At 45.4% G+C, this 12,833-nt stretch overlaps 1 protein-coding gene across 4 annotated transcripts in view; it reads left to right on the forward strand.

The window, feature by feature from the left end:
* Positions 1-12,833, forward strand: part of LOC139379639 (serine/threonine-protein kinase WNK1-like) — a 191,049-nt gene that overhangs the window by 164,025 nt on the left and 14,191 nt on the right. For 3 of the 4 annotated variants that reach the window (XM_071122449.1, XM_071122450.1, XM_071122451.1), the window contains 3 exons: positions 1,391-1,596; positions 2,273-2,488; positions 3,679-3,774. In XM_071122449.1, the coding sequence (XP_070978550.1) occupies positions 1,391-1,596; positions 2,273-2,488; positions 3,679-3,774 (518 nt within the window). The remainder of the gene's footprint in view (positions 1-1,390; positions 1,597-2,272; positions 2,489-3,678; positions 3,775-12,833) is intronic. The other variant, XM_071122448.1, reaches the window with a different exon arrangement.

Raw genomic sequence — 12,833 nt, forward strand, 5'->3', positions numbered from 1 at the left:
TCTCTCTCCTCTCTTCTGCTTTAGTCGGTTTACCCTGTTTCTCTCTCCTCTCTTCTGCTTTAGTCGGTTTACCCTGTTTCTCTCTATTCTGCTTTAGTAGGTTTACCCTGTTTCTCTCTCCTCTCTTCTGCTTTAGTAGGTTTACCCTGTTTCTCTCTCTTCTGCTTTAGTAGGTTTACCCTGTTTCTCTCTCTTCTGCTTTAGTAGGTTTACCCTGTTTCTCTCTCTTCTGCTTTAGTAGGTTTACCTGGTTTCTCTCTCTTCTGCTTTAGTAGGTTTACCCTGTTTCTCTCTCTTCTGCTTTAGTAGGTTTACCCTGTTTCTCTCTCTTCTGCTTTAGTAGGTTTACCCTGTTTCTCTCTCTTCTGCTTTAGTAGGTTTACCCTGTTTCTCTTCTGCTTTAGTCGGTTTACCCTGTTTCTCTCTCCTCTCTTCTGCTTTAGTAGGTTTACCCTGTTTCTCTCTCCTCTCTTCTGCTTTAGTCGGTTTACCCTGTTTCTCTCTCCTCTCTTCTGCTTTAGTCGGTTTACCCTGTTTCTCTCTATTCTGCTTTAGTAGGTTTACCCTGTTTCTCTCTCCTCTCTTCTGCTTTAGTAGGTTTACCCTGTTTCTCTCTCTTCTGCTTTAGTAGGTTTACCCTGTTTCTCTCTCTTCTGCTTTAGTAGGTTTACCCTGTTTCTCTCTCTTCTGCTTTAGTAGGTTTACCTGGTTTCTCTCTCTTCTGCTTTAGTAGGTTTACCCTGTTTCTCTCTCTTCTGCTTTAGTAGGTTTACCCTGTTTCTCTCTCTTCTGCTTTAGTAGGTTTACCCTGTTTCTCTCTCTTCTGCTTTAGTCGGTTTACCCTGTTTCTCTCTCCTCTCTTCTTCTGCTTTAGTAGGTTTACCCTGTTTCTCTCTCCTCTCTTCTGCTTTAGTCGGTTTACCCTGTTTCTCTCTCCTCTCTTCTGCTTTAGTCGGTTTACCCTGTTTCTCTCTCCTCTCTTCTGCTTTAGTAGGTTTACCCTGTTTCTCTCTCTTCTGCTTTAGTAGGTTTACCCTGTTTCTCTCTCCTCTCTTCTGCTTTAGTAGGTTTACCCTGTTTCTCTCTCTTCTGCTTTAGTAGGTTTACCCTGTTTCTCTCTCTTCTGCTTTAGTAGGTTTACCCTGTTTCTCTTCTGCTTTAGTAGGTTTACCCTGTTTCTCTCTCCTCCCTTCTGCTCGACTGACATGTTTCTGTTTGCTGTTATATATCCCTTAAATATCCCTTCTTGAATTGTCACATTTAAGTGCTTATGTTTCCATTCCTAAAACCCCCAGATGTCTACCTTCACCTGAACTGTTTCTGTGCTATTAGACTGATTGGATTTGGGGAAGATTTTTGGCTATTGAGCTCCCTCTCATCTCCTCTCCAGGCACATGAAGGAGATCCAGGCCCTGCACACCAAGCAGAAGGATGAGATTGACTCCCTGTTCGCCAGGCTGGGCAAGGTGCCTCCAGCCGTGGTGGTCCCTCCAGCTGTAGCCCTGGCCGGTCGCAGGAGACGACCCACCAAAAGCAAGAGCAGCAAGTCCAGCCGCTGCAGCTCCTCCCAGGGCAGCAAGAGCCCCCTGCAACCAGGTACTACTAACCCCTGACCTCTGTCTGAACTGGTCCTATCAGCAAGAACCCCCTTGAAGCCCTTGACCTTAAGTGTGTTAGAGCCAGAGATGGAAAAGGAAGTGAGACTCCCCACTCGCTGTTTGTTTCTAGTTCAATTGAAGTCAATTAACTTAGTAGACCGGATCCAGCTGCTATCGCATTGGTGTCTATGGGAGATATATATTTTCTTTCAATGGTAAACGGCCGGAATAAGCGATCTTCATTTATCCACCATCTTTGTTAGAGCCCACTATAGCCAGGTCCTGACCTCTAACCTGTGGTCCTCCTCAGTAGAGGGTATTGGCAGAGCCAGTGTGTTACAGTAGGGACTTTGTTACTGTACTGCACTCGCTTTCTCTTCTTCACAGGACTACTTGTGGCAAACCAGTCTTCTCTTCTCTCCTTCCTTCACTTTTAAACCATACAGTGAACTAGCTGTATTGTTTATGATGAAACCCAGCACTCTGCACCCTACCTACCTACCTACACTGTGGTTGTGGGACCTGCACCCTACCTACCTACCTACCTACCTACACTATGTGTGAGAGTCACTGTGTGCGTGTCTGCACTTTTGGAGGCTGTTCCCCTGACCTGTCCTCCTCCCTCCCCTGTTCTCCTCCTCTGTGTGTATGGTGTCTGTGTGTGTCAACTTCAGGCAGCACTTTATCTGCACAGAGCGCCCCCTCAGTGTACCCACCCTACCAGGCTCTCCTCCTGGCCCCTGGGGGCCTCCCCGACCCCAACCTCCACCCTGCCTCGGGGAGCCGACCCCGGCCCCTCAAGCATCTCGGCCCCTCCAGTGAAAACCTGTGCTCTGCCTACACCAGCGAAGCTACGCTGTCCGTGCCCAGTCTCTGTGCCCCCACCCAAGGTAGGCCCCACACAGCGCCCTACTGCCTCCGTCCCATTCGTCCTTCCATCTGCCTCCAGTAGGCCTCATTTGCCTTGTCTGTTGAGGAAAAGTTAATCTTCCACCACCACCACCACCCCATACCACCACCCCTCCCCCACCCATACCACAACCCCTCCTCCACCCCATACCACCACCCCTCCTCCACCCCATACCACCACCCCTCCCCCACCCCATACCACCACCCCTCCCCATACCACCATCACATAGGGATGGGAATTAGTAGTGTCCCCATCCTTCCCTGGATACCATCCCCAAAAAGTCTGTCTGTCGTAATGGTCTCTATTTGGGTGTTGCTCTGTCTTGTCCTGTCTTGTCCACTAGGGTTGGTACAGTAGAGGAATGTTTGACAGAGCCATTTTGCTCTGATACAGACAGTGGCACTGGACTGTAGTGTTGGGAAGGCTTACGATTAAAATAAAATCTCCCTTCAGTCGGCGAACACTATTGCTCTGGCTCAAGACAGTGGTGCATGTTGGGTATTTCAATTGGACTGTTGATTTGGGCACCTCTGTCTCAAGCTAGCCTTTCTTCCACACACTCAGTGGAAGCTCCATTACTGTCGGGATGGGGCCGCTCCTATTCCTCCCACGCTACAGGGAGTGCTATTGCTCCCAGTGCAGCTCTATCCTCTCCTCCATCCCTCTCCATTCTCTCCATCTCCCTCTCTGTTGCTCAGTGTACTTACTGTTCCATTCTTACTGTGTGTATGTGTACCTCTCTCTCTCCCTCTTCCTCTCTCCTCTTTCTATCTCTATCCACCCCTCCTCTCTTTCTCTCTCTCTCTCTCTCTCTCTCTCTCTCTCTCTCTCTCTCTCTCTCTCTCTCTCTCTCTCTCTCTCCCCCCTCTTCCTCACTCCTCTTTCTATCTCTATCCACCCCTCCTCTCTCTCTCTCTCTCCCCCCCTCTTCCTCACTCCTCTTTCTATCTCTATCCACCCCTCCTCTCTCTCTCTCTCTCTCTCTCTCTCTCTCTCTCTCGCTCTCTCTCTCTCTCTATCCACCCCTCTTCTCTCCCTCTCTCCTCTCCACCCCTCCTCTCTCTCTCTCTCCACCCCTCTCTCCACCCCTCCTCTCTCTTTCTACCCCCTCTCTCCCTCCCTCTCTCCACCCCCCCTCTCTTTCTCTCCCCCTCTCTTTTTGTACCACAGGCTGTGTTACGTTCAGCTGTGGGTCGGAGAGAGTGACCATCAAACCAGGTGGTGGCAGAAGGACCCGTTTTCTGAGTACGCCCTGCTTGGCTCTTTGTGTGTAACGCTTCTTCCTTTGTCTTCTTTCTCCTTCACTTCCTACTTCCTGTCATGTGATTTATCTCTTATCTTCCGATTGGGAGCCTTTTCTCCTCTCTGGCATTTTCTCCTCTTTTTTTTTTTTTTTAATTGGCCCCATTTATAGATAATTGTAGATCAATGACCACTGATGATGCATCATCACATAATTAATGGATACATGTATGTAATGGCATTCTGTACAGTCGTGGCCAAAAGTTTTGAGAATGACACAAATATACATTTTCAGTCTGATGCCTCAGTTTGTATGATGACAATTTGCATATACTCCAGAATGTTATGAAGAGTGATCAGATGGATTGCAATTAATTGCAAAGTCCCTATTTGCCATGCAAATGAACTGAATCCCCAAAAAACATTTCCTTTGAATTTCAGCCCTGCCACAAAAGGATCAGCTGACATCATGTCAGGGATTCTCTCGTTAACACAGGTGTGAGTGTTGACAAGGACAAGGCTGGAGATCACTCTGTCATGCTGATTGAGTTTGAATAACAGACTGGAAGCTTCAAAAAGGAGGGTGGTGCTTGGAATCATTGTTCTTCCTCTGTCAACCATGGTTACCTGCAAGGAAACATGTGCCGTCAGCATTGCTTTGCATAAAAAGGGCTTACAGGCAAGGATATTGCTGCCAGTAAGATTGCACCTAAATCAACCCATTATCGGATCATAAAGAACTTGAAGGAGAGCGGTTCAATTGTTGTGAAGAAACCAAGGGAGTGGGCTCACTCACAATTTTGCCTAAGAACACAGCTTTGAATCAAGAATGGTACCAACACATCCTCCGAGAGCAACTTCTCCCAACCATCCAGGAACAGTTTGGTGACGAACAATGCCTTTTCCAGCATGATGGAGCACCTTGCCATAAGACAAAAGTGGAAGTTAATATTTGTGTCATTCTCAAAACTTTTGGCCACGACTGTACATTCCCTTCCTCGTGCATTAAAGTCATGTATCTAGTTTATAACCACAGACAGACCATGTGGAGGTAGAGCCTTAAACATCTGACCCCCGTCTATAAACCATGTTGATTATTATTATCACCTATAGCAACAGTAATGGCTCCGTAAAGCAGGTTGAGCTATAAGACTGGTGCAGTCTAGAACGGAGCTCTCCGACTCTGTTCCTGAGTTTTCACCCCAATCCCAGTTGGAACTAACCTGGTGCATCTTCTCAACCATCTAATTGTTAGAATCAGATGTGATTGTGGTTGTAGTGAAAACCTACAGGAGAGTAGTTCTCTAGGAACAGGGCTGGAGAGAACTGTTCTAAAGTGAAGTAGATATCTATAATATGTAACGGTTTTCTTGGTGAGAAGGAGAGTCGGACCAAAATGCGGCGTGTAGATTGCGATCCATGTTTATTAAACAAACGTAAAACACGAATCAAAATACAAACACTACAAAATAATAAACGTAATGAAAACCGAAACAGCCTAAACTGGTGCAAACTGACACTAAGGACACTAAGGACACTAAGGACAATCACCCACGACAAACTCAAAGAATATGGCTGCCTAAATATGGTTCCCAATCAGAGACAACGATAAACACCTGCCTCTGATTGAGAACCACTTCAGACAGCCATAGACTTAGCTAGAACACCCCACTAGCTACAATCCCCATACATACACACCACATACAAAACCCCATGCCACACCCTGGCCTGACCAAATAAATAAAGATAAACACAAAATACTTTGACCAGGGTGTGACAGAACCCCCCCCCTAAGGTGCGGACTCCCGAACGCACCTCAAAACAATAGGGAGGGTCCGGGTGGGCGTCTGTCCATGGTGGCGGCTCCGGCGAGGGACGTGGACCCCACTCAATCAATGTCTTAGTCCCTTCTCCTCGCGTCCCTGGATAGTCCACCCTCGCCACCGACCATGGCCTAGTAGTCCTCACCCAGAACCCCACTGGACTGAGGAGCAGATCGGGACTGAGGGGCAGCTCGGGACTGAGGCAGCTCGGGACTGAGGGGAAGCTCAGGAGTGAGAGGAAGCTCAGGAGTGAGAGGAAGCTCAGGAGTGAGAGGAAGCTCAGGCAGGTTGATGAATCTACCAGATCCTGGCTGACTGGCAGATCTGGAAGAGTCTGGTCGACTGGCAGATCTGGAAGAGTCTGGTCGACTGGCAGATCTGGAAGAGTCTGGTCGACTGGCAGATCTGGAAGAGTCTGGTCGACTGGCAGATCTGGAAGAGTCTGGTCGACTGGCAGATCTGGAAGAGTCTGGTCGACTGGCAGATCTGGAAGAGTCTGGTCGACTGGCAGATCTGGAAGAGTCTGGTCGACTGGCAGATCTGGAAGAGTCTGGTCGACTGGCAGATCTGGAAGAGTCTGGTCGACTGGCAGATCTGGAAGAGTCTGGTCGACTGGCAGATCTGGAAGAGTCTGGTCGACTGGCAGATCTGGAAGAGTCTGGTCGACTGGCAGATCTGGAAGAGTCTGGTCGACTGGCAGATCTGGAAGAGTCTGGTCGACTGGCAGATCTGGAAGAGTCTGGTCGACTGGCAGATCTGGAAGAGTCTGGTCGACTGGCAGCTCTGGCTGCTCCATGCTGACTGGCTGCTCCATGCTGACTGACAGCTCTGGCTGCTCCATGCTGACTGGCAGCTCTGGCTGCTCCATGCTGACTGGCTGCTCCATGCTGACTGGCAGCTCTGGCTGCTCCATGCTGACTGGCTGCTCTGGCTGCTCCATGCTGACTGGCTGCTCCATGCTGACTGGCTGCTCCATGCTGACTGGCTGCTCTGGCTGCTCCATGCTGACTGGCTGCTCCATGCTGACTGGCGGCCCTGGCTGCTCCATGCTGACTGGCGGCCCTGGCTGCTCCATGCTGACTGGCGGCCCTGGCTGCTCCATGCTGACTGGCGGCCCTGGCTGCTCCATGCAGACTGGCAGCTCTGGCGGCTCCTTGCAGACTGGCAGCTCTGGCGGCTCCTTGCAGACTGGCAGCTCTGGCGGCTCCTTGCAGACTGGCAGCTCCTTGCAGACTGGCAGCTCTATGCTAACTGGCAGCTCTATGCTAACTGGCAGCTCTATGCAGACTGGCAGCTCCTTGCAGACTGGCAGCTCTATGCTAACTGGCAGCTCTATGCTAACTGGCAGCTCTATGCTAACTGGCAGCTCTATGCTAACTGGCAGCTCTATTCTAACTGGCAGCTCCTTGCTAACTGGCAGCTCCTTGCTAACTGGCAGCTCCTTGCTAACTGGCAGTTCTGAACAGGCGGGAGACTCCGGCAGCGCTGTAGAGAAGGAAGGCTCTAACAGCGCTAAACAGGCGGGAGACTCCGACAGCGCTGGAGAGGAGGAGGGCTCCGACAGCGCTGGACAGGCGAGGCGCACTGTAGGCCTGATGCGTGGTGCTGGCACTGGTGGTACTGGGCCGAGGACACGCACAGGAAGCCTGGTGCGGGGAGCTGCTACCGGAGGGCTGGGGTGTGGAGGTGGCACAGGATGGGTTAGACCGTGAAGGCGTACTGGAGATCTTGAGAGCGGTGCTGGCACAGGACGTGCAAGGCTAGGGAGGTGCACAGGAGGCCTGGTACGTGAGACTGGCACCATCTTCACCAGCCGACTAACACGCACCTCAGGACGAGTATGGAGCGCTGACCCAGGTGCCATCAAATCCCCGACACGCTCCGTCGGGCGAATTCCATGTTTAAAACACCAACACAGCAACTCCCTCATTTCTCTCTCCTCCAATTTCCCCATTAACTCCTTCACAGTCTCTGTTTCGCTCACCTCCAACACCGGCTCTGGTCTCCTCCTTGGCTCCTCACGATAAACAGGGAGAGTTGGCTCAGGTCTGGCTCCTGACTCTGCCACACTCTCCCTGAGCCCCCCCCCAAGAAATTTTTGGGGCTGACTATGGGGCCTCCGTCCGCGCCGCCTTGCTTGCTTCGCAAACTCCATTCTCCTATATCCTTCCGCGCACTGCTCCATCGAATCCCAGGCGGGCTCCGGCACTCTCCCTGGGTCGACCGCCCACCTGTCTATCTCCTCCCAAGAAGTATAGTCCATACTGTACTCCACTTTGGGCTGTTCTTGCCTGTTGACACGCTGCTTGGTCCCTTTGTGGTGGGTGATTCTGTAACGGTTTTCTTGGTGAGAAGGAGAGTCGGACCAAAATGCGGCGTGTAGATTGCGATCCATGTTTATTAAACAAACGTAAAACACGAATCAAAATACAAACACTACAAAATAATAAACGTAATGAAAACCGAAACAGCCTAAACTGGTGCAAACTGACACTAAGGACACTAAGGACACTAAGGACAATCACCCACGACAAACTCAAAGAATATGGCTGCCTAAATATGGTTCCCAATCAGAGACAACGATAAACACCTGCCTCTGATTGAGAACCACTTCAGACAGCCATAGACTTAGCTAGAACACCCCACTAGCTACAATCCCCATACATACACACCACATACAAAACCCCATGCCACACCCTGGCCTGACCAAATAAATAAAGATAAACACAAAATACTTTGACCAGGGTGTGACATAATATTTGCTACTTGGCCCTCCACACTGATCCATTTCCACTGTGGCCCCATACTCTCCACTCAGGTCAACATCTCATCATAATATTATCATGTCTGATGTTTCTTCATCCATCTAATAATCACCCTGATTTAAACCGTACACGCTATACTTCTGAAGTTCTTGAATGATTGGAATGTTAATGTGGTCTGTACTACAGTACTACCCTTTAGTAATAGTTATGGTCTGTACTACAGTACTACCCTTTAGTAATAGTTATGGTCTGTACTACAGTACTACCCTTTAGTAGTAGTTATGGTCTGTACTACAGTACTACCCTTTAGTAATAGTTATGGTCTGAACTACAGTACTACCCTTTAGTAATAGTTATTGTCTGTACTACAGTACTACCCTTTAGTTATGGTCTGTACTACAGTACTACCCTTTAGTTATGGTCTGTACTACAGTACTACCCTTTAGTTATGGTCTGTACTACAGTACTACGCTTTAGTAATAGTTATGGTCTGTACTACTACCCTTTAGTAGTAGTTATGGTCTGTACTACAGTACTACCCTTTAGTTATAGTTATGGTCTGTACTACAGTACTACCCTTTAGTAATAGTTATGGTCTGTACTACAGTACTACCCTTTAGTTATAGTTATGGTCTGTACTACAGTACTACCCTTTAGTAATAGTTATGGTCTGTACTACAGTACTACCCTTTAGTAGTAGTTATGGTCTGTACTACAGTACTACCCTTTAGTTATGGTCTGTACTACAGTACTACCCTTTAGTAATAGTTATGGTCTGTACTACAGTACTACCCTTTAGTTATAGTTATGGTCTGTACTACTACCCTTTAGTAGTAGTTATGGTCTGTTCTACAGTACTACCCTTTAGTAATAGTTATGGTCTGTACTACAGTACTACCCTTTAGTAATAGTTATGGTCTGTACTACAGTACTACCCTTTAGTAGTAGTTATGGTCTGTACTACAGTACTACCCTTTAGTAATAGTTATGGTCTGTACTACAGTACTACCCTTTAGTAATAGTTATGGTCTGTACTACACTACTACCCTTTAGTAATAGTTATGGTCTGTACTACAGTACTACCCTTTAGTAGTAGTTATGGTCTGTACTACTACCCTTTAGTAATAGTTATGGTCTGTACTACTACCCTTTAGTAATAGTTATGGTCTGTACTACAGTACTACCCTTTAGTAATAGTTATGGTCTGTACTACAGTACTACCCTTTAGTAATAGTTATGGTCTGTACTACAGTACTACCCTTTAGTAGTAGTTATGGTCTGTACTACTACCCTTTAGTAGTAGTTATGGTCTGTACTACTACCCTTTAGTAGTAGTTGTGGTCTGTACTACAGTACTACCCTTTAGTAATAGTTATGGTCTGTACTACAGTACTACCCTTTAGTAATAGTTATGGTCTGTACTACAGTACTACCCTTTAGTTATGGTCTGTACTACAGTACTACCCTTTAGTAGTAGTTGTGGTCTGTACTACAGTACTACCCTTTAGTAATAGTTATGGTCTGTACTACAGTACTACCCTTTAGTAATAGTTATGGTCTGTACTACAGTACTACCCTTTAGTAGTAGTTATGGTCTGTACTACAGTACTACCCTCTAGTAATAGTTATGGTCTGTACTACTACCCTTTAGTAATAGTTATGGTCTGTACTACAGTACTACCCTTTAGTAGTAGTTATGGTCTGTACTACAGTACTACCCTTTAGTAATAGTTATGGTCTGTACTACAGTACTACCCTTTAGTAATAGTTATGGTCTGTACTACAGTACTACCCTTTAGTTATAGTTATGGTCTGTACTACAGTACTACCCTTTAGTTATAGTTATGGTCTGTACTACATTACTACCCTTTAGTAATAGTTATGGTCTGTACTACAGTACTACCCTTTAGTAATAGTTATGGTCTGTACTACATTACTACCCTTTAGTAGTAGTTATGGTCTGTACTACAGTACTACCCTTTAGTAATAGTTATGGTCTGTACTACAGTACTACCCTTTAGTTATGGTCTGTACTACAGTACTACCCTTTAGTAGTAGTTATGGTCTGTACTACAGTACTACCCTTTAGTAGTAGTTATGGTCTGTACTCCCCTTTAGTTATAGTTATGGTCTGTACTACAGTACTACCCTTTAGTATTAGTTATGGTCTGTACTACAGTACTACCCTTTAGTAATAGTTATGGTCTGTACTCCCCTTTAGTTATAGTTATGGTCTGTACTACAGTACTACCCTTTAGTATTAGTTATGGTCTGTACTACAGTACTACCCTTTAGTAATAGTTATGGGCTGTACTACAGTACTACCCTTTAGTAATAGTTATGGTCTGTACTACAGTACTACCCTTTAGTTATGGTCTGTACTACAGTACTACCCTTTAGTAGTAGTTATGGTCTGTACTACAGTACTACCCTTTAGTAGTAGTTATGGTCTGTACTCCCCTTTAGTTATAGTTATGGTCTGTACTACAGTACTACCCTTTAGTATTAGTTATGGTCTGTACTACAGTACTACCCTTTAGTAATAGTTATGGTCTGTACTACAGTACTACCCTTTAGTAATAGTTATGGTCTGTACTACAGTACTACCCTTTAGTTATGGTCTGTACTACAGTACTACCCTTTAGTTATAGTTCTGGTCTGTACTACAGTACTACCCTTTAGTAATAGTTATGGTCTGTACTACAGTACTAACCTTTAGTTATAGTTATGGTCTGTACTACAGTACTACCCTTTAGTAATAGTTATGGTCTGTACTCCCCTTTAGTTATAGTTATGGTCTGTACTACAGTACTACCCTTTAGTTATAGTTATGGTCTGTACTACAGTACTACCCTTTAGTAATAGTTATGGTCTGTACTACAGTACTACCCTTTAGTAGTAGTTATGGTCTGTACTACAGTACTACCCTTTAGTAATAGTTATGGTCTGTACTACAGTACTACCCTTTAGTAATAGTTATGGTCTGTACTACTACCCTTTAGTAGTAGTTATGGTCTGTACTACAGTACTACCCTTTAGTAGTAGTTATGGTCTGTACTACAGTACTACCCTTTAGTAATAGTTATGGTCTGTACTACAGTACTACCCTTTAGTAATAGTTATGGTCTGTACTACTACCCTTTAGTAATAGTTATGGTCTGTACTACAGTACTACCCTTTAGTAATAGTTATGGTCTGTACTACAGTACTACCCTTTAGTAGTAGTTATGGTCTGTACTACAGTACTACCCTTTAGTTATAGTTATGGTCTGTACTACTACCCTTTAGTAGTAGTTGTGGTCTGTACTACAGTACTACCCTTTAGTAATAGTTATGGTCTGTACTACAGTACTACCCTGTAGTAATAGTTATGGTCTGTACTACAGTACTACCCTTTAGTTATGGTCTGTACTACAGTACTACCCTTTAGTAGTAGTTATGGTCTGTACTACAGTACTACCCTCTAGTAATAGTTATGGTCTGTACTATTTCCCTTTAGTAATAGTTATGGTCTGTACTACAGTACTACCCTTTAGTTATAGTTATGGTCTGTACTACATTACTACCCTTTAGTTATAGTTATGGTCTGTACTACATTACTACCCTTTAGTAGTAGTTATGGTCTGTACTACAGTACTACCCTTTAGTTATAGTTATGGTCTGTACTACAGTACTACCCTTTAGTAGTAGTTATGGTCTGTACTACAGTACTACCCTTTAGTAATAGTTATGGTCTGTACTACAGTACTACCCTTTAGTAGTAGTTATGGTCTGTACTACAGTACTACCCTTTAGTAGTAGTTATGGTCTGTACTACAGTACTACCCTTTAGTAATAGTTATGGTCTGTACTACAGTACTACCCTTTAGTTATAGTTATGGTCTGTACTACAGTACTACCCTTTAGTAATAGTTATGGTCTGTACTACAGTACTACCCTTTAGTAATAGTTATGGTCTGTACTACCCTTTAGTAGTAGTTATGGTCTGTACTACAGTACTACCCTTTAGTAATAGTTATGGTCTGTACTACAGTACTACCCTTTAGTTATAGTTATGGTCTGTACTACAGTACTACCCTTTAGTAATAGTTATGGTCTGTACTACAGTACTACCCTTTAGTAATAGTTATGGTCTGCACTACAGTACTACCCTTTAGTACTAGTTATGGTCTGTACTACAGTACTACCCTTTAGTAATAGTTATGGTCTGTACTACAGTACTACCCTTTAGTTATAGTTATGGTCTGTACTACAGTACTACCCTTTAGTAATAGTTATGGTCTGTACTACAGTACTACCCTTTAGTAATAGTTATGGTCTGTACTACCCTTTAGTAGTAGTTATGGTCTGTACTACAGTACTACCCTTTAGTAATAGTTATGGTCTGTACTACAGTACTACCCTTTAGTTATGGTCTGTACTACAGTACTACCCTTTAGTATTAGTTATGGTCTGTACTACAGTACTACCCTTTAGTAATAGTTATGGTCTGTAC

Source organism: Oncorhynchus clarkii, chromosome 21, assembly GCF_045791955.1.
Source record: "Oncorhynchus clarkii lewisi isolate Uvic-CL-2024 chromosome 21, UVic_Ocla_1.0, whole genome shotgun sequence".
Lineage (NCBI taxonomy): Eukaryota > Metazoa > Chordata > Actinopteri > Salmoniformes > Salmonidae > Oncorhynchus > Oncorhynchus clarkii.